The following is a 20,139-nucleotide window of genomic DNA, read 5'->3' as shown; positions in this document are numbered from 1 at the left end:
CGGGCCAAAGAAAAAGTAAAACAAAAATTTCATCATCACTTTGGACAGGAAATAGCTGCAAGAATGAAGCTCAGTTCAATGTGCAAATCTCCAGACTGCTTTTATTTTTTTTATTACTGTGTTCAATTATCTCTATCACAAACATTTTACATTCAAAGGGTTGGTTTAACTAAGATCATCCCTTCGGTTAATAAATAAATGTGTTTGTGCTAATACAAAACCAAACAAACAAAAAACCCTGACACCTGAAGCCTGTATTACATTTGAAGGCAGGATCCAAATTTATATTGTAAGTTGAAAAAATTATCTTAAATCTGGTTTAACACAATGGAGACATCTACAGCCCAGCAAAAGCAAATGTAGAGACACTCTCCACCCCGGATACTTAAGATCCCATGGAATGAAGACATTCTTTGAAGATAAGCTCCCACTAAAATATTATACACCATTTGAAGCATCCAGCCACCATGAGGGAGAGCCAACAGAAACAACAAACACAAGTTTTAGAACATTGCAACTGGAGATCATAATTTTATACAGATGAGATTTTACTATCTTTTACTATATCTTGCTCATGCTTAGTTCTCATTCAAGGCCAATGCAAAACCTTTTAAAATACCACAATTACCATCTCTATTAAGATTATAGATAACTTGAAATTCATCCAGCTCGAACCAAAGAAAATTTGTGTAAAGTTCAACATGAGCACACAAGTTGGTTTAACGTTGTTATCAGATGAACTAGGTGGCTGATGTCTGCAAACGGGAAACGGAATTAACTACTAGGATGCCACCGATTCCCACTTACTATTCTGGAGCTCATCTATGCCTTCGCTGTAATGTATTTTGTCTATGTTCAAACACTGGATGGAACTGTACCCTTCCTTCCTTTTGGATGGCATTTTACTTTTTAAATGTGTTGAAAACGAATGCATATTTAAAATTTAGTGTCTTGGCAACCCCCAAAGAAAACGAGAGTTCCAAACATCCTTTCCCCTCTGATCAATCATCTAGACCTGAAGTACTCGTTTCTTTTTTTTTTTTTTTTTTTCTTGGCGTGATGTCTTATTGATCAGTCTATTCCTTTATTTCCAATTTTTTAAAAAAAACATCATTGACATATTAAAGCCCCAAGTCGCACCTTGGATTCTTAAAAGATAAACCAAGATAAAGAGGTCTTGCTCTTTCGTTCTTAGATACAAAATAGCGAAGAGAAATCTAAAACCCGAGTGGCTGTCTCCTTCACTCCCGGCCCCGTGGGCCTCCAGACGCCCGCATCTTTCCGACTCCTACGTGCCCCGGGGCGGGGGCCGGGAAGCCCAGGGGTTAGCCACCAGGCCCGCAGAGGACGCCCCGGGCACACAGACAGACGGAGGCGCGGCCGAGCGGGGACCCGAGGCCCGCGGGGAAAGGCCGCGGCGACACGGGCGCACGGGCACGCGGGCCTCGTCGGAGCTCCCCGGGGCGGTCTCGGGACCGGCCGGCCTCCCTGCCGCCTTTCCCCGTCTTCTCCACTTCACTGCTCCCGCCATCTCCCGAAGACACCAGTCGGCGAGCGGAGGCCGGAGAGCGGGCGTCGGCCGGGCGGGGACCCGCCTGCGACCGGCCGTGCCCCGCAGTCGACTCGGCACCGCCGGAGGCGGCCTCGGGGGGACCCGGACGCCGACCGCCGAGGGACCGCGTGCCCAGAGCGCGGCGCGCTGATTGGCTGGCCAGTCGCGGCCGCGGCGGAACCCGGATGTGCCTGGGCCGCCGTGCTGGCAGTCCGGGCGCTGCGAGCGGGGCGCGCTCGGGCTGCCGGCGCCGGGCCGATGGCGCAGGGCTGGGCGGGCTTCTCCGAGGAGGAGCTGAGGAGGCTGAAGCAGAACAAAGGTAGCGCGCTGTGCGTGCGGGGCGCAGGCGGGGCCGCGGCTCCCCGGGAGAAGGGGGCGTGGAAGCCGCGACGCGACCGAGCGCGGCCTAGAAGTGGAGGCGCCGCGGCGGCGCGGGAAGGGGCTGGGCGGGCTGCTCGCCAGGGTCCGGGTCCGGCGTGGAAGGCGGCCTGGGGCAGGAAGCGAGCCTCGGCCTGGCTGCCTCCCGTAGGAGCGGGAGGACAGGGCCCCGTGCGCACCGTCGGAACGCGCGCCTTTGTGCAGGCGGGCGTGGGGTGAAGGGAGCCCCGAGTCCTCTAGTGCAGACCTGGGTTCCTCCGCAGTTCGTCTGCAGCACCGCTTCGCTGCTGGTCGCCCGCTGATGTGTTGCACTTCTTTCCAACTCTTGAGAGCAGTCGCAAGGGTTTTCGAGGAGTTACATGTGAAGCCTGACTTACGTTTATATGTATACACATAAACGTGTGTATCTCTAGACACGCTCACACACGTACATACGTGTAACCGTGCCAACAGGGCTCAGCTGGAATTGTGTACTGCTCCCCCGGCTTTATGAAATAAGCATTGAGTGGGTTCATGCTATTTTTAAATGTATTTTGATGAAGGAATTAAGTTTCCAGTGACTTTGTGGGAAACCCTTAGTGATGTAAACTGCTTTGCTTGTGATTGAATTTTCATGAAGGTCTGTGTGGTGATAGCGCACACCACTTCCCGTGAGAAGTTTGCACCACTCTTGGTACCATAATTTATTTGGGGTGTAATTAAATAAGTCTTACCAAGTCCTTTATTAGTTTGTGGGAAAACTGGATGTGACTCAGATAACCTGTGCACTTCAAGCATAGGTGTGAGAATAATCCAGGACTGACAAGTGCAAAAGGAAGTAAATTAGTAAGGTAAAGCTGGTGTAGATTATTTAAATTGGGAAATTTTGACTCTTCCAGCATCCTTTAAAAACTGTGTTTTAAAAGTTGTGCTACAATGTGTGGTTCAACTGACTGTCTAGCTTGATGTACTGAAATTATTATAAACATGCAGTCACATGGGTGTGTTTTCAACAGCTAGTCACATATCCAGATGTAGAGGACAAGTACCCTTGCTTCTGGTCTGAATTTCAAGTTCCAGGTTTCACTTTTTGCACTAGGGATGCAAAGATAAACAAGGCATCCCATCCCTGCCTTCAAAGAGCTTATAGCCTACACATCATGAGACTGTGTGATAGATTTTTGTCCAAAAGTTGGCTGTGGCACTCAGAATTGGATGGAGTTTGGACTTTTCACAGATTAATGAGTTAGCAGAAGTGAATTTGCCAGGGCAAATAAGATTTAATTAATGTAGGAGCCCAAATTAAACAAAACAATTGTTCCCTAAAAGTATACTTTGAATTATTTCTGTGCTGTGGGATTGGTAAAAGGTGCTAAAGATCTAAACTTAAAGGTCCGTAATATGGTAATGAAATGTGAGGACATGGACCCCAGATCACTATTCTGTGACTACCTTGATGACAAAGATGGTAACTTTGTACCCATAGCCAAATATGAGATTGACATAAAGACCTCATGACTGCCTCTAAGTCTTCTCACCTTGTATACCTCATTTGTAAAACACTGAGAATTGGATATTTAATTTTAAGGGCCCTCCCAGCTGTTCTCCAGCCTTAAAAAATGTAATTAAATAATCTAGGAGTGTGCGATTGGTCACTAGCAAAGTGAGGACAATATACCCTGGATATGCCTGAATGTACATTGAGGAACTTGGTCATCATCTTATTTATAATACTAAAAAGTTAGATGCAACCCAAGTGTTTTTTAACAGGGGAATGGATAAATAAGTTGTGCTCTACTCATCCAGTGTACTATACAGCTAGTAGGACTGTATTAACTATATCCACATGCACTAATATGTGTAAGTTACATAAATACAGTGTACAGGAGGAAGTTGGAGGCATATATATATATATATATATATATACATATATATATAATCTGATAATTTGCATAAAATTAAAATCATTTAAAACTTCTTTTAGGAATATAGGAAATCTATAAAAAATGTCAAAGAAATACCAAGTTCAGGTTGGTGGGGATGCAAGGGAATGTGATTAGGAAGGGGTGAGTACATAGGGAAGTTCAGAGGTGTGGATAATTGTGCAGTCTGTCTATGGCAAGCTGGCATCACAGATAACCTTACAATAATAAGAATTGATTTTCCACTCTAGTGCCATGTCTAAAATAGGTTGCCGGGTAACTGTGCTATACATATCACTCCACACCATCTTCTGGTGCTGTCTTAAAGGAGTTCACCATGGGGGTGGGGGAAGGAGATGGAAAAGTGCACACTGACAGTTAAATGCTTTCTCCAGTGAATGACGTGTCACTCCTACTTATATTCCATTCAATAAAAGTAAGTTATATAATTTGGGGGATAGGAAATAGTTTTCTCGTGTGTTCCAGAAGAGAAAGAATATAAGGAATGTCTATCCTTGAAGAGTTGTGTGGGTTTTTGTTTTTTGGTTTTTTCCTGTTTTGTTTGTGGTACTGAGAATTGAGCCCAGGGATGCTGTACCACTGAGTTGTACCTCCAACCCCTTTTATTTTTTATTTTGAGATAGGGTCTCACTATTGCCCAGGCTGCCCTCAAACTTGTGATTCTCCTGCCTTACCCTGCTAGGTAACTGGAATTAAAGATGTGTGCTACCACACCCTGCATAGTGCTTCTGTCTTTGAAAATATCCTTTTTAACATATCTTCTTTAATTTTTATATTATATTAACTCCATGAGTTAAATAAAGCAGATCATTTTCAACTGGTTGACAGATGGAGAAACTGAGGTAAAAAAATGGTTTGCCTGACAGATATGGTCTGTAGCAAAACTGGGACTGTGACTTCAGAACTTTTAACTCTACTTTGGAAATTTAAATAACAAGCTGTGTTGCTTCAGAGGCTAGTATGCAGAATTTAAGAGTCCTATATGAGTTGTTCATTTATAAGGACTCATACTTCCATTTTCAAGGTATTTTATGGAAAATAGTATTTATAGATCTTGTTAAATATAGTATGAATGTGAGACAGATTCTGCATTTGTCTGCCCTAAGAGGTTAAGATTGGCCTGGACAGTCCAAAAAATATAACAGAAGTATTATTATTTAGTTTATGCTTAGAAAAAAAAAAATCCTCCAATTATTTTATATTTCTCTACTGCTTTGTTAAAGCTACTATTAAAATTAGTTTGAGTGCATTGATTAGAGCCTGACTAGACTTTGGGGAATACAACCGTCAGTTGTTTTGCAAGATGAAAGAAAAAAATTCATTAATTAATTCTAATTCCTAGAAATATGAGACTTTACTCAATTATATTTGTTGTAGTGTCCACCTGTGTATAAAATTACCCCTAAAACTGTTGAAAATGAAGAGAAGGGAATCCATTTGCAAACTAACCACCAATTTATTTCTGGAGAATAGGGAGAACCATAAATCAAAGTCAGGACAAGACAGAATTTAGTTGTCTATCTAGTTTGATCAAAATTCTTTTAGACAATTATCAAATCAAGATAAAAAAGAAAACTTGTTTTGTATTTTAAGGCCTAACTCTCAAAATGGACTTCCTATTAAGATAAATTGAGAACTGTGTTCGCTTTTGTTAAATATCAGCAGTATGATGTTTGAACTATTGAACTTCATAGACTTCCCGGGTTTGGAGAATGGGGTGGAAGAATCTCTAGAATTTTTGTCAAGGTTAATGTCAGTGTTTTATTTTCTTAAAGAAATTATAATTATTCTTTTCTCACACAAAATAATTTTCCTTCACCCCCATTATATAGATCCATTTGAACCACAACGCCGTCTCCCTGGGAAGAAAACTCGACAACAACTTCAGCGAGAAAAAGCCCTTCTAGAACAAAGCCAGAAACTTGGACTTCAAGATGGACCAGGCTCATTACCTCTGGAGCAGCTGCTTTCTGCTCCAAAACAGAGACTTAACACTCAAGAACCACATTCTCCCTCCCCTACTCTTCCTAGTCCTCTTACAGTCCCCTCTCCTGCTGGTGATGGAAAACCACAGGGTATTAAAAGTCAGGGAAGGGAACCAGGACTTGAGAATTCCCATGGTGGTCACAAGAAAGTTGAGCTCCTACCTCCAAAGCCAGATTGCAAATTGGAGAAAAAGAAAATGGAATTGTTAGTAAGTCTGTGAGACTTCTCATTTTACCTCCCTCTACCCCTTTGGACTTTGAGGAAATTTGGTTGGTTGGTCAGTTTTAACATTTTCTCTTTTATTCAAGTCTTGAAATGTGATCAGTAATCTTGGAAAAGTAGCCACCACCTAAATGTAGTATAAGCCAGTCATTGTTAGGCATTTTTTTTTTTTTTTTTTTACATCATTCAGTCTTCATAGTAGCCCTACAATGTATGTGTATTATTTTCACTTTATCTGATGCTCAGAAAAGATGGCATCTTCCTAAAGCTAATAAACAGCTAGTAATAGAGTTGAGATACACACATATGTCTGTATCCAGTCTGTGATCTTAAACTCATCAAAAGTAGTTGTTGTGGGTATTGTACCCTTCCCCAACTGAACCCATTTTTCCCTTTCCAGATGACATCTCCATTGTTTCAGAAAGGAGTATTTATGAAGAGATGTGAAGAGATGGTCCAGTGAGAGAGTTTAGGAAATTGAGGGACTAATTATATAATTTAATTGCACCATTAGATTTCTTTTCATTATTCACTTAATGTGGTTGTACTGGAGACAACATACATAATTTAGTTTAGCCACACTCTTGTGGAAATTGTCATTCTGTGACTTTGAATTCATCAAATAGCAATAAGAAGAAAGGATGATATTTGTTTTTGGTTTAGTTTTTTGAGATTTTTTTCAAAGTATTTTACGTTTTTTTTTCTAATCTCAGATATATTTCTATTCCCTGCTGATCCAGATTCTATACTGTGAGTTTAAAAGTGTACTTCCCATTAAGGGTTTATAATTAAGAATTTATTTGGCAAGAGATATAGGATCACATGGATTATGAAACCAACATTGAAAGAGTGTTTAATTTACCTTTGTTGTTAAACTGAAATCAGTATATGTGTGTGGGGGGGGTGAGTTTAAATTAAGCTGGACAATTTAGATTGGGTGCCATTAGGAAGATTATTCTTTTTTTTAAAACACTGAATATATTCATATTTTTAAAGAAGACAAGTAATCTGAGGAGCCATTAATGAAAAGGAGAAATTTTGAGGTTATGAGCAGGGGAAAGAAAAGTTCTATCCTACAGAATGCTCTAAGGTGACATCTCACTTCTCTGAGAAAGAAAAGGATAAACCAGAGACATTGTGTAGAACTAAAGAAGTACAGAAGGGCTTGGAAGCAGAGGCTGCCTGTCTAGGGAGTTTGCTGACACAGCCTGGTCCTAAGTCCTCAGAGGGAGAACTGTTTTGATCAAAGTTACGGTTAGAGAAATGCCAGGAAGTGCCAGGTATTACCGCATTTCAGACCATTTGGGGGACAGTACCAGGTAAGAAGGAACTAGGCACCCAATGAGATCTGCAGTAGAGAAAATGAGGGGTGACCTGTGGCAGCACTAGGGCAGAGCTGGAGGAATGGAGAGAAGAGGTGTCCATTTGGAAGTGGCTACCACATTTGCAAATTTGAAAATAATGGTGGTGACAATAATCGGATAAATAGATTTGCTGTTGTTGGAGTTGACATCAAGTTCATGACTTTATGGTACACTTTATATTTTTTTTTCAGAATTGTACTGTTTGGAAGACAATACATGTTTTCATTTTTTTTTTTAGCCCAATTTCATTTGGCTTTAGTTCATAGCATATTACTCTGTCTTAAAATGTCTAAGAGTTGGAAAAAAGTGAGCAAATTGGAAGAAAATATATGAAATAAACATTGGCTATTGTCTTAAGGATGTTGAACTGGTGGGGACTTTTCATAGAACACTAAAAGGTATGACATGACCTCAGCTCCAAACTGATTTATTTGATCTCCATTTTGCATATAATACATAATTAACTTACACACATTTCTTTGTACTCTTAAAAAAAGTGCTACAGTACTCTGGCTTCCAGTTTGTGGGTTCCTAGATTATATACATATAATGGATTTCAAAGTCCAATTTATGTAAGCCTTTTTACTTCAGATCATAGTCTTTGTTTCTTCTAGAACAGAATAATGAGCTGCAGATGGGTTTCTTTTAAGAGGACTTTTGAAAGAATATATGTAATCTGCCTGATTAAATTTTACACATAGGAAACTGAGACTGGTGAGGTGTGGAATAGGGCAGCAGTCTCTTTCATAATTTTATCTTTATACTTTTTTTGCTCTCTAGGCAAGAAAAATCTCGTTGGGAAGTCCTCCAACAGGAACAGCGACTAATGGAAGAAAAAAATAAACGTAAGAAAGCTCTTTTGGCTAAAGCAATTGCAGAAAGGTGAGGCTCCTGAAGCAGGAGAGATTGTTTAGCCTACAGTCAATTCTGCCATGTTTTTTATTTTCATATGCCTATTCTAATAAACTGGTATTTTCTTTACAACCATTACTTTTAATGTTAATTGAACAGTTCTACTTCATAAATGATATTGAAGTTCCAGATTTAATTTATTAAAGGAGGCTTTTTAAGCATGGATCATACGAGTTTATAAATGCAGTAATAATTAAAACTTAAAGACCCACATCAGTGATTTCATTCGTAACCATCTACACATTCATCATGGAAGCAGTAAATAGCTGTAGATACATGCAAAAGTACAACAAAAGCAGGCTCTAATTTCAATGTGGAGAAACCTTAATTATCTGACCTGTAGAGGAGAAAGGTTAATCTGCATAAGTGTCTTACGCTTCAACCAATCTTAATTGTGTTTCCTATGATGTTTTTCTTGATTTACCCTTCTATGTACCTTCTATTGATGATGCAAGGTAACCGTGATGAGCACTGTGTGAGTTTTCTAGTACCTTTAAAGTAAGAAGTGTTAGTCTGTCAGTGATCCCTTCTTACTTACTATGCTGAGTTGGATACAGTGGCTCACACCTGTAATTCTAGTGACTGTGGAGGCTGAGTCAGGAGGATTGCAAGTTGGAGGCCAGCCTAGACAATTTAGTGATAGCCTGTCTCAAAATTAAATTTTTTAAAAAGGGGGGTGGGGATGTAGCTCAGTGGTAGAACAGTTGCCTAGAATGCACAAAGCCCTGAATTTAGTCCCTAGTACTACAAAATAAAACAGGTAAATAAAACACATCATTCGCTGTACGGTACCAGTCCCAAACAGCATTGTTTGTAGTTACTAATTTCCTGTGGCCTTAGGAAATAAAGCAGGGGTTGAGAACATGTGAACTTAATACAAGCAAGTATTCAGTGTTGTTTTCTTTTTAGACCTCTGGAAAAACCTGACAAAAATTTTATCGCTTGAGGCTGGAATATGTGTAGATACAGGGGCCGGGGAAGAGGTGAAAGGAAGGGGGTGGGTTTAAGAGTGAGTCAGAACTTGAGCAGCAGAGGGTGTATGTATTTGAAATGACTTATTTTCCTTCTTCTGGTGCACCTTCATCTTTCATGAAGCATGGGAGACATGCAATTCCCTGATTTAACTGTGTTTCAAGAAAAAGAACAACTTGTAAAAGAGAAGTGCCCTCTAATTTTTCCCACAAGTGGTTATTTTCAGAAAAGCATTGTCATAGGCTTCAATTTAGAGAAAGTGGGAAGACTTGTGGATTTTTGCGGGAGGGGGCGTGTATTGTTTTAACTTTTGGTACTGGGCTAAGTTGCTATCCTGCCTCTGCCTCTGCGTCCCCGAGAGGACAGGGTGTGCCCTCGGCACCTGGTGGACGGTTCTCAAGGCTCAGCACTGCTCTCGGTGCTTTTGACATAAGATGGAGAGCACTGGTGCTGGTAGAGCTGAAAAGAATCACGCAGCATGGCTGGAGTATCAGCAAACAGACTTTGAAGTGTTTGATGGGAAAGTCATTCCTGTCACGTGGACTTCTGTGGGCAGACAGTAAGGGTGGTACATGCACAGTAGACTCAGGAGACTCAGTCGCAGTGTCATGGTTTCATGTAGGGTTTTCTTCTCCATTGAGAATGTGTGAAATTTTGAAATGAGTGAATCAGGATTAAAGGCTTACATGTGTATTTGCTACTGTTTCTTGGTATGGGAACTGAGAGATGATTTTATAGGTGTCCCACATCTGGGAAAATGAAACTTAATGAGTTAGACAAGGAAAGAAAGGAATATTTTGGTTTTGAGCTCCACAGATAATTTTGAGGATCTGTAGTTTTACCTAGAGAACAAGAATCAAAGCAAGAAAAGTGGAGAAATGGGGCTTAAGACAATTAAAAACAAATAGATATTTTCAGACTTTTAAAGAAACGTTTAATGCAGGCATCTGTTCTTCATGTCAGGTAAGACTCAAATGAAAATGGGCTTAATAAGTAGATGAATTCAATACTAGAATTTTAAAAAGCTGTGTTGGATGGTTGAATTGGAGGAAATATAGATATGTTCTTTTAGATGTATTCGTTTTACCTTGTTTATGAAAAATAGCATGTGCTTATAGAAAATTTGGAAGAATAAGCAGAAGAAACAAAATGTGGTCTTAGAGATATATCAAAATATTACTAACATTTATTTAAATTCTGACTTTTTCTAATTTAAAAAATCATAACTAATTGTGTATTCAGTGTCTTGTTTTTCACTTACATTGTGTATGGATACATGGGTTTAAAACTCTTTTACCATGTTCCTGATTTTTCTAGATCTAAAAGAACTCAGGCAGAGACCATGAAATTAAAGCGGATCCAGAAGGAGTTGCAGGCTTTAGATGACATGGTATCTGCTGACATTGGAATCCTCAGGAACCGGATCGATCAGGCCAGCCTGGACTATTCATATGCACAGTAAGTGAGGGAATCTGAACCTTGATCAAGGGCTCTGGTAGAATTCCTCTTTATTACTAGCCAGGCCAGTAGCTCTTAGGTATATCATCATTTAAGTCTCCTGTCAGCCCTGGTGAGTGATGTTTGTTCTCTCTTGTTCTGATTCAAGTGTGTCTTCTAATGTGAAGTCTTCCTGTAGTCTGCCTGACCAGTTTACCTTGTTCATGTTCTTGTTAGAGAGTTTTCTGCATTTTTGCTTTGCATTTTAGTGTTTCTTTGTATACCTCCAGCTACTTAATGTTTGGGACTCTTAGGAATCTGTCAGGATCTAGCAAAGAAAACATCTGAGTGGCTTGTCCCCAAACTATTACTCTGTAACACCAAATCTATGTATTTCCCATTAAGATCTGTGATGATTTGGTATGGCCTGTGTGGGATTGGAGCCTCGTTCTCTTAGTTTTCTTTGAAGTCAGAAGATCTAGTTTATTTCTTAAAAGCTTGTGAATATTTTAAGACAGTATCACTCTTATCTTAGAATTTTTAAAGTGTGTTTTCTTTTTTTAATTATAATATGTACAAAATGGTTTGATTATTATATGTTTCTTAGGCTTCAACCATTGGCATTTTTATAAAGAGACAAAAATCATCATGGAGTATTTTTAAAATGAACTAACACATGTAAAGAATTACATGGACTTTGCAAACAGATAAAAGGGCAAAAAAAAAAAAAAAAAAGTCCAATTTCAGGGTTTTCCAGTCCCTTCAGCATTTCTTTAATCATCCTGGTTTGTCTTTTTTCACAAGGGAATGCTGTGTTAATGACTTAGTTCTGCATTTTCTCTGTAACACTAGAAATCAATCGGAATGCCTCATTAGTCCAGGGTAAACCACAACATCAGAATGTTTATGTAACAATTTAATAAAGTGGAAATGCTTGATTATGGTTTTTAATTCACTGTTTAGTGTTTAAGAAAGAGGTCTGTGGTTGTCCTTGTGATTTTTGTAATTGTTATTTGAGCATATGCTATTAGACATAATAGATTGCCTTTATTAATTAATAGCTTAAATTAATGCCATCAGTAGCTGATAAACAGAGGTTCCAGATTCCTATTAATAAGGCCATTGAGGAAGTAACCAGGATTTCAAGATTAAACTGTCTTGATTTTTAACATCTTTTATTCTCTAATATGAATTTGCCAGAGGATCATTTTTATGCCTTTGTAGCCTTTTATCTGAATAATTCATAGTATAAGGTGCATTGCTGAGTATCTCAACAAAAACTAATTCTGTCCTACTAGAGGGTAGAAAAGGACACCTTTTCATATTGAGTATTATAAAAGAAATGTGAGTTTTAATCTTCAGAGAACCATAGAGACAGAAGAATTACTAAGTTAAAGGAGAAAACATCCCACAATATATAAATATTCTTTATGAACCTTTAGTAAATTCTTACATAGTAAATATATTTTACCTAGTGTACTTTTACATCTCTAATGAGCCAAGCAAGTCAGTTCCTCCTGGCATTATGTGGTGGTGTGTAAGTGGATGCAGTGTGAAGCAGTTCTTAAAGCCTCAGCTCTCAGGTAAGTTAGAGAAAAGCCTAGAAAACTATGACTGGATCCAGGGTGTGTCTTGTTAGTGAAGAGATTAAGCAGCTGTTGTAAGTTTGCATTTGTGGTTATAGGAAAGTTGTAGATTGGTACTCTAAGATAATGGTGCAGATTTTTCCCGGAATGTAACCCTCAGGTAGTTGATTTCTGTGGGAGATTTCCTTGACTTTCTTTATTTTTTTTTTCAATAAAAATGATATCTTAGCTTTCTAGTTCCTAGTTCAGTGCTGTGTCCTCAAAATGTTCTCAGATGGTAAATAAGGCAGAATGTGCTTTTGAATTGGCTAGTGCGAAGCAGCCTTGGGGCAGTCTCCTCTGAGAAGGCCCACACTTGGCTCCAACCTGAGACTGGCTGCTGCTGCTGTGCAGAGCTGTGGTGCGGGGTACCCAGGGTGGTGCCCGCTGCTGAGAGCCTCACGTGGAGCGTGTCGTTGAATCTGCATGCACAGTGATTACCCCTGTTTATTATTTAGGCTTAAAGGACACCCCATGTGAACACACATGCGTGTACAAGAAGAAAATATTTTTAAATTATTTTATGAATAATTTATAGAAGTCAGAATAAAAGGTATTACAGAAAGGTATTTTATAAAAATGTGAGTGTAGTAAACCTCCTTATATCAAATAATACTTGATTTACAAACTGAAAAGGGTAGAGAGCTCCTTTTAGCGGCATAGGGCAGCCCCATGCTTGTGAAATATTGACTAATTCTTCCTATTGAAGTTGTTAATTGTAGGAGGCTATCATACTTCTTTTTGTCCTTAGAACTACTATCTTTTTCTTCTGCGGATTCTTGAGTTTGAGGAAGTTCACATAGGATGGGTTTTCTGAAGACTCGTAGTCTGAGAGTTCCCTTAAATGTCAGTTTCGCCCCCTGCACTCTGGAGTGTGTCTGCATTTGTGGTAGTTTCTTAGAACTGTGAGAGCAAATTACCACAGACTGTCGGGCTTAAAACGTGAGAAGCTTCTTCCTGTGCTTTCCTGGAGGCCTGGCATTCGCAGGTGACAGTGTTGGCCATACATCCTCAGAGCGCCGCGGTGCCTTCCGTCTTTCCTGTGCTGGATTCTGGTGGACACAGAGGCTTCTCACTGCAGCTACACTACTCCATTCTGTGCCTCCAGGGTCTCTCTGCTTCCTCCTCTCTCAGATTTCCTCTGCTTTCTCGTTTCAAAGGATATCTGTGATTGATTTTAAGGCCCAACTGGACAATCTCAAAATAAGTACTCCCTAAATCCTTAACTTAATCACATCTTTCCTCCTGTAAGGTAGTTTTCCTGTGAGGTAACATTGAAAATTCCAGGGATTAGGAGGCATTTTGGTGGGCTGCTGTGTTAGCCCTCCACGGCATTCATCTTTTGATTTGTCTGACAGCACAATGTTTTGTTGTCAAATGTCTGTATTTGCCAATATGTGCAGATAATGAGGAACTATTAACTCTCAACTGTCTTCAATGAAAAGTAAGAGTAGTTTATAAAGGTGGCGTTTCCAGTCTTCTCTTACACCTTCTCAAGGTGATATAGTACTTGAACAACATAGTTAGAAAATTCAGCAGTGATGGTTTTATTTCATTGTTACGTTATCCTTGTAGATCATTCCTTCAGTCTCTATTTTCTCATTGTTTACTTTTTAGCATAAATGGGAATAATCAGTAAGTAATGGTAAAACAATTCCCAGGGCGATGAGGTAGAAGAATGTGTCAAGATGACTCTTGAATTTCATAATACACCTTAAGTTTATGAAGGGCCCATTGAACCCATCTAATAACTGCAAACTACAATTCATTTTAATCTGTTTTAAAGCGAATTTTCTTTGTTCTTTTAAAGACTTTTAAAAGTCCTATGTTAATCTATACAAATAATTAAAACTTCTCAAAACAGAAACTGAGAAAGTCAAAGTGCATCAGTGGAACCTAATGGCATAACAAGAGTTAATAATTTTTAAAAGTTTTCAGGGAAACCAAAACCAAAAGACAGTTTCTAGAATCCTTTAAATAACATTCATTAAATCTCTCAATATCCCTTTAAAATAACAAATCTGTTCTATAATTGCATTTCCAGTGCAGTATGTCTTACTGTTGTGTATAATGCTCTTACTATTCTGTTCTAAAGTGTGGCATCGTACTCTGATTTGATGTATTTGCCTGACCCCCAAGCTGGTAGTGTAGTTTGTGAAACTAATCAATATTTTGAATATAAATCATTCTGTACAAGAATATATATGCATGTTTCTGACTAGGAGGATTTTAAATATATTAAAAAAATATAAAATGTTTAGTGATTTATCTAGGGTGAAAGATCACTGGAAACCTAGGGACCTATTTGCAAATGTTAATTTCAATTCAGTATTCATGAACGCAGTCTGTAAATCTCTGCTAACTGACTTAGGCTGAGGGAGACCACAGACTCAAAGGGAAGTTTGAGTGGGGGAAAGGGCAGTTCTCTATAGAGAATGTTGTTAAAGCTGGCTCTTGAATTGATGTAAGAACATTCATAAACAGGATATGTTATAAAATATGGAAATAAGGGACCCAGATGTCCAGCAGAGCTCCTTAAGAACAGTTCTTTTAACACAGGGTGTATTGAAACACAAATGATTCTCTCATGTTTACTAGGTGATAGTGAAAAAAAAAAAAAGAAGTACGATAAGTGAACATTATATAAATAAGAATTTTCAAGTGTAAATACTGGGTTCCTAAATTTCCACAATTTTAATTTTAGATACATGTTTACTGGTACAGTAATGGCACGCTGAAGGAGGCTCTGTTTCTTAGGCACCTACTGGGCACTGGGTAGACGCTTGGCCTGTTTGTGCTGTTGAATCTTCAGTCACTCCAGTGAGGTACTTCATCACTATTTTACAAACAGACTAGGCTCACCAGGTAACCGCTCAGAGTTGCTGTGCTGGAGTTGTTGGTCCCTACCTGCCTCCTCCCTCGCCCCTGCACAGAAACCTGGCTGCTTTTCACTGCAGCTGCTGAGCTTAGAGCTCATCTGATCAGAACAAAGATGGGCTGCCCACTCCAGCATGTTGATCCATAGGCCAAACAGTGGCTCGTGACCCAGACACCAAAAACTCCATACTGAGGTGAGCAAGCCCGCCAGGTTCTCCTGGCATTTACAGAACAGGATCACTGACAGATAGAGTGGCGTGCTGGCCACGTTGGGCTGTGAGTGATGGGAAAACTCCAGGAAGAGGAATGGTGTCTTCCAAGCTCCCAGGAAATAAGTTGCCTTGATTCTTAGGTTTGCCTGTGAAATTGCATCTTGTATTCTACAATAAAATTCATTTTTTCCCCAAATTAGTTTGACTGAATAACTGTTCTTTGTATACAAAGACCAAAGCAGGCAACACACAGTCAACAGCAGAGGAAAGTTTCAAACCCTGGGTTTCTAAAATCAAAGCCTTTTAGATTTTCACTCTATGTCTTTCCAAGACAGAGGCTCAAGCTAGGAGATAGAGCTGCTTTCTGCTGTAACCTTTCGCTAGAAGCACTGCCCACCCGGAGCTGACATAAGTGCGCAGTCGTGACTGGGAGCCAATGTGGCCTTCACAGGTGCTCATGGCAGTTACTTGAAGAATGAGTTGGAAATCAGTCTTTTCTCTCAAGAGCGGAAGAAACCTCTTTCCCTATTGTAAAAAGAATAGTATTACATTATGTAGAAAAAGCAAAAGACAATGAACAAAGATTTTACTTTTCTTTTTTACTATCCTGGTGCAAAAGAATAAAAAGGATATTGCAGAGTGACTGGCTTCCATGCTTGAACTACCCGCCTTCAGTAAAACCGGCCCTACTCATCTGTGGTCTGCTTAATGTGAATACCTGAAATTTCTTCATACAAGTGTACCAGCAGTCTTGCTGCTGAGTGAGAAGGGGGAGAACAACTCAACCCAGGATTCTTAACCTGGGAACAGTTTTCCCCTTTACAGGATGCTTGGCAGTGTCCGGAGACATTTCTGGTTGTCACAAGCAGTGGGTGGTACTGGCAGCTAGTGACTTGAGCATCCTACAATATACGGGGCAACCTTTCACAAGACTGTGTGGCCCAGATTGCCAGGAGTGCCAAGTGCGAGAGATCCTGCCTGAACCTGCCTTGTTTTCTTCTCTACTGATGTTTACTTCTTGCCCTCACCTAGTATTTTGTTGGGTGCACTCTGTCCTGCTTACACTCACCTCCCAACCACCGTCCATATCCTCCATCAAATTGTTTTCTTCCTTTATAATCCTTGAATTAAGAGATACAGATTTTCAGCTTTCTCCATCTCTTGTTTTATTTCTTATAAATTATAACCAGTTCTGTGCTGGAGCTATAGAGCAGATTTTGTGCATCTCTGATACTTAGTGATATCACATTGGTGGCTTGAACTTGACCAGAGTAGTAGATTTATACTGGCAAATGCTACAAGTCAGAACTCTCCGCACCCCCCCTTCCCACACACACGCTTCAGAGCTAGCACACCACTGAGGTAACAGTCTGCCTGCCTTCACTCAAGCACAGCTTGGAAAGAAAAAGTGAGCACAATGTGTTGTTAAAGGCTGTTGTGGAAGTTTCTGCATCCATCTCCCAGCTCACCTAACGTGTCGCCAGCCTCTGTGCAGTGTTGACATTCGTGTCTTCATCATACAGTCCTGACCCAATTTTGGAGTTCATTGTTTCTATCCTTTTTTAAAACGTCTTTGTCAGTGGAAAACTAATGGCTCAATCTTTGTCTTGTCCTGACAGGAAGCGATTTGACAGGGCTGAAGCTGAGTACATTACAGCAAAGCTAGATCTGCAGCGAAAGACTGAGATAAAGGAGCAACTCACTGAGCACCTTTGCACAATCATACAGCAGAACGAGCTTCGGAAAGCCAAGAAGTTGGAGGAGCTGATGAAGCAGCTGGATGTGCAAGCTGATGAGGAGACCTTGGAACTCGAGGTAGAGGTGGAAAGACTGCTTCGTGAACAGGAAGCAGAAGCAGGGAAGCATGAGGCCCTTGGAGAGAGGTCATGTCAGTCTGCTGAGGAGAGTGCCAAAGAGGACAGAAAGCCACAGGAGCAGTCTGCTTCCCTGGAGGTAGACAAACAGCGTGGAAGTTCTAGCAGCTTCCCCCATTTGAGTCCAGACTGCCCAAACCAAGGGGTTAATGATGTGCCAACTTCTCTGGCCACATGAAGTGCCAGTGTTCTTTTTAGCTAATATGATATTCAGTGAAGTATATTCTCTGCAATAGATTATGCCCTGTTCTCTTAAAAGGGCCTCTTTAAAACTTAATTTTTGAATCTGTGATTAGTTTTAGTAGGGTAACATGTTTGGCCATTGCAGAGCCCCAAATGACGATTGTTTTATAGCAGGGCATATTTCACCCCAATTTCAACCAGTTGTTCCTTTAACCCTTACTACTGGGTTAAATAAGTGACTTAAAGGATGAAGAGCATGAGACCCTTGACTCAAGCCCCAGCACCACAAAAAGAAGAAAAGGGTAGAAGAAAAAAATACATGGTTAAAGTAATTTTAGACCAAGTAAATACAAAAAGTAAATTAAAAATGACACTCATTACCTAATGACACTCATTTAACTTCTCCTGGGAGAAGTGTTGAAAATGGAATGTAATCAATTAAAGACACAAAAATTAATGCATAAAGAGTGGAAGATCAGGTCTTCCTGATCTTACTAGAGTTGTAAAATTCAACTTGGAAATAGTAGGTTATATACCAAACTACATAGTATATGCTATAGTATAGTGTATGCTATAAAGAACAAAACCACTTCAGGCAACATTACTTTTGTCTTTAATTTGCCTTTAAATGGTTTTAGTTTACCATCTGAATTTTTGTTAGTTGATACACACACATATATGTATATAAAAGTCCTATGTATGTGTAACTTTACTTTTAATGTATTCTCTTTTTAAATAACAGTTGATCAGGTTAATTTAGACAGTGAAAACATTTCTAACATAAGGCTGAAAATAATATGGAAGATCTTATTGCTATTTTTGATTTTTCAAAAAAATTGATGTATTTTCTTTCTAATGTTACTTGTAAATATATGTTTTGTATGTTGAATATAAATTATCTGGCATAAAGCATTTTATTACTTTAATACTTTGTTAATTACCTGTTGCTAATACTTGACCACTACATTGTGCTATATGTGAAGATGTATATAAATATTGTAGCTTTGTCATGAAATCTGTGACTATTACATTAAATTATGATCTATTTATCAGAAATTCCCCAAAATAAAAATAATTTCATCTTAAGTTTTTAAAACAGGAACTACTATAAAAAGATAAGAAAGAATATAATGTTATCTATAATAGTTTCTTGAAAAGTTGGGACATACTATTTTTAAGTGGGTTTGGTTGAAGATATTATCTTTTGGTAGTTTGGGTGATATTTGTACTTGCATGTAATTAGTTAATAGTATAATTTTCATTACTGACCTCTCTCAACAGAAGCATTTATATAGGACCTATGTTTTTATTTATGGGATATCATACATAAAAACTGAAAGCTTCATTGCCCACGACAGTCTTATTTTTTTAAGGAGTAAATCAGTCTTATGTATTTATAGTATGACTTTTCATTTACCCTAAAAACACGAATTTCAAAAGATGACTGTTGGGGCGAGGTGTGTCAGTGATGCATTTGGGATCTCCTCCTAGTAGATACAGTCATCCATTTTTGTATGAGAATTTATTAACAAATAAAGTTCTGTAATATTGTTTAAATATGGTATGTGTACTCTTACAAGCTGAATGGAGAAATGAGAATCATGAAGGAAATCTTATCATCTAATCATCTTATTTTACAGTGAGGAGTTTAAGGGCCAGAAGTTTTGGCAGTGGCATTTTAAAGTGTCAGGAGAGTTCTGTACTCCTGACGTGTTTCCTGCATACGTCACCTGGTGAAGTGCTGCACATCCTTGTACTTGACAGTGTTTCTTATAACCCATTCAGGGTGTGTGTGTGTGTGTGTGTGTGTGTGTGTGTGTGAGTGAAAAGCTTTTCAAAGACAACTATAAAAGGTCTGCTGGAACCATTATTTTGAACCAAAATATGTTATCTTGCCTGGCTTTCCTGGGGTGGTATCTGAGTGCTCAGGTGATGATATAAGTGACAAAACGATATTGCATCAGTTTCATACAGAGGCAGCTGCATCCCATGTGTGGAAGGAACAAGAGCAAATGAGTGAGAACTGGGGCTCCTAGAGATGAGGACCAGTGCACTGGCTTTCTCAGCGTGACCCTGATGTGTGCATCTTTAAAATAAAATACCTGTGAAGCCTTTGATATATAGAGTCACAAATACTCAGTAACTGGTAATTTCTGTGAAGGAAATTATTGATCTCAAATTAGTGCTGTGTTTATTGGGATGCGTTGGAGAGCTGCCATTCTGCTGTTAGAACTTCTCAGCCCGCTGAAGTGGAAGGCAGTCAGAGTTCTGACCGTGGTGGTGAGTAATTGAGGAGCCACCTACTTTGGGGAGCTCACTTGTGCTCTTTAAAAGATAGTCTTTTCCAAAATGTAGTTTTCACTTATTCTCTTGAAGCAAACTTTTTGGTTCAACTTGAATTTCCGAATTTAAGGGTTCTTAAATCTTGATTCACTATTTGCTTGTTAAAATTGGAGTCATTTCTGTGCATTTCAGAGAAGCTGGGTCTTTGAAAACACGGTTCTTTCACTGCAGTGAAACAGAGTTTCTCCTCAGAGTTTTCACCTCGGTATGATTCTGCTGAATTACAAGCATTTGCAGGTGGTGGTAAATCCTCATATCACTGAGAGCACAGCTGGTTTCC

The 20,139-nt window shown here is 39.4% G+C and overlaps 1 protein-coding gene across 2 annotated transcripts; it reads left to right on the top strand.

The window, feature by feature from the left end:
• The first annotated feature begins 1,730 nt into the window (after nucleotides 1-1,730).
• Nucleotides 1,731-19,068, top strand: Gorab (golgin, RAB6 interacting). Of its 2 annotated transcripts, XM_047521678.1 has the most exons (5): nucleotides 1,731-1,871; nucleotides 5,685-6,042; nucleotides 8,205-8,306; nucleotides 10,626-10,766; nucleotides 17,079-19,068. In XM_047521678.1, the coding sequence occupies exons 1-5, from the start codon at nucleotides 1,811-1,813 to the stop codon at nucleotides 17,509-17,511; spliced, it is 1,095 nt and encodes a 364-aa protein (XP_047377634.1). In that variant the 5' UTR covers nucleotides 1,731-1,810; the 3' UTR covers nucleotides 17,512-19,068. The 2 variants fall into 2 exon arrangements, with proteins under 2 accessions (XP_047377634.1, XP_047377635.1); XM_047521679.1 differs by lacking the exon at nucleotides 1,731-1,871 and having other exon boundaries at nucleotides 5,913-6,046.
• Nucleotides 19,069-20,139: the final 1,071 nt, after the last annotated feature.

Source organism: Sciurus carolinensis, chromosome 12 (assembly GCF_902686445.1).
Source record: "Sciurus carolinensis chromosome 12, mSciCar1.2, whole genome shotgun sequence".
NCBI lineage: Eukaryota > Metazoa > Chordata > Mammalia > Rodentia > Sciuridae > Sciurus > Sciurus carolinensis.
The sequence above is the reverse complement of the archived record's forward strand: the minus strand, read 5'-3'. Positions and strand labels throughout refer to the sequence as shown.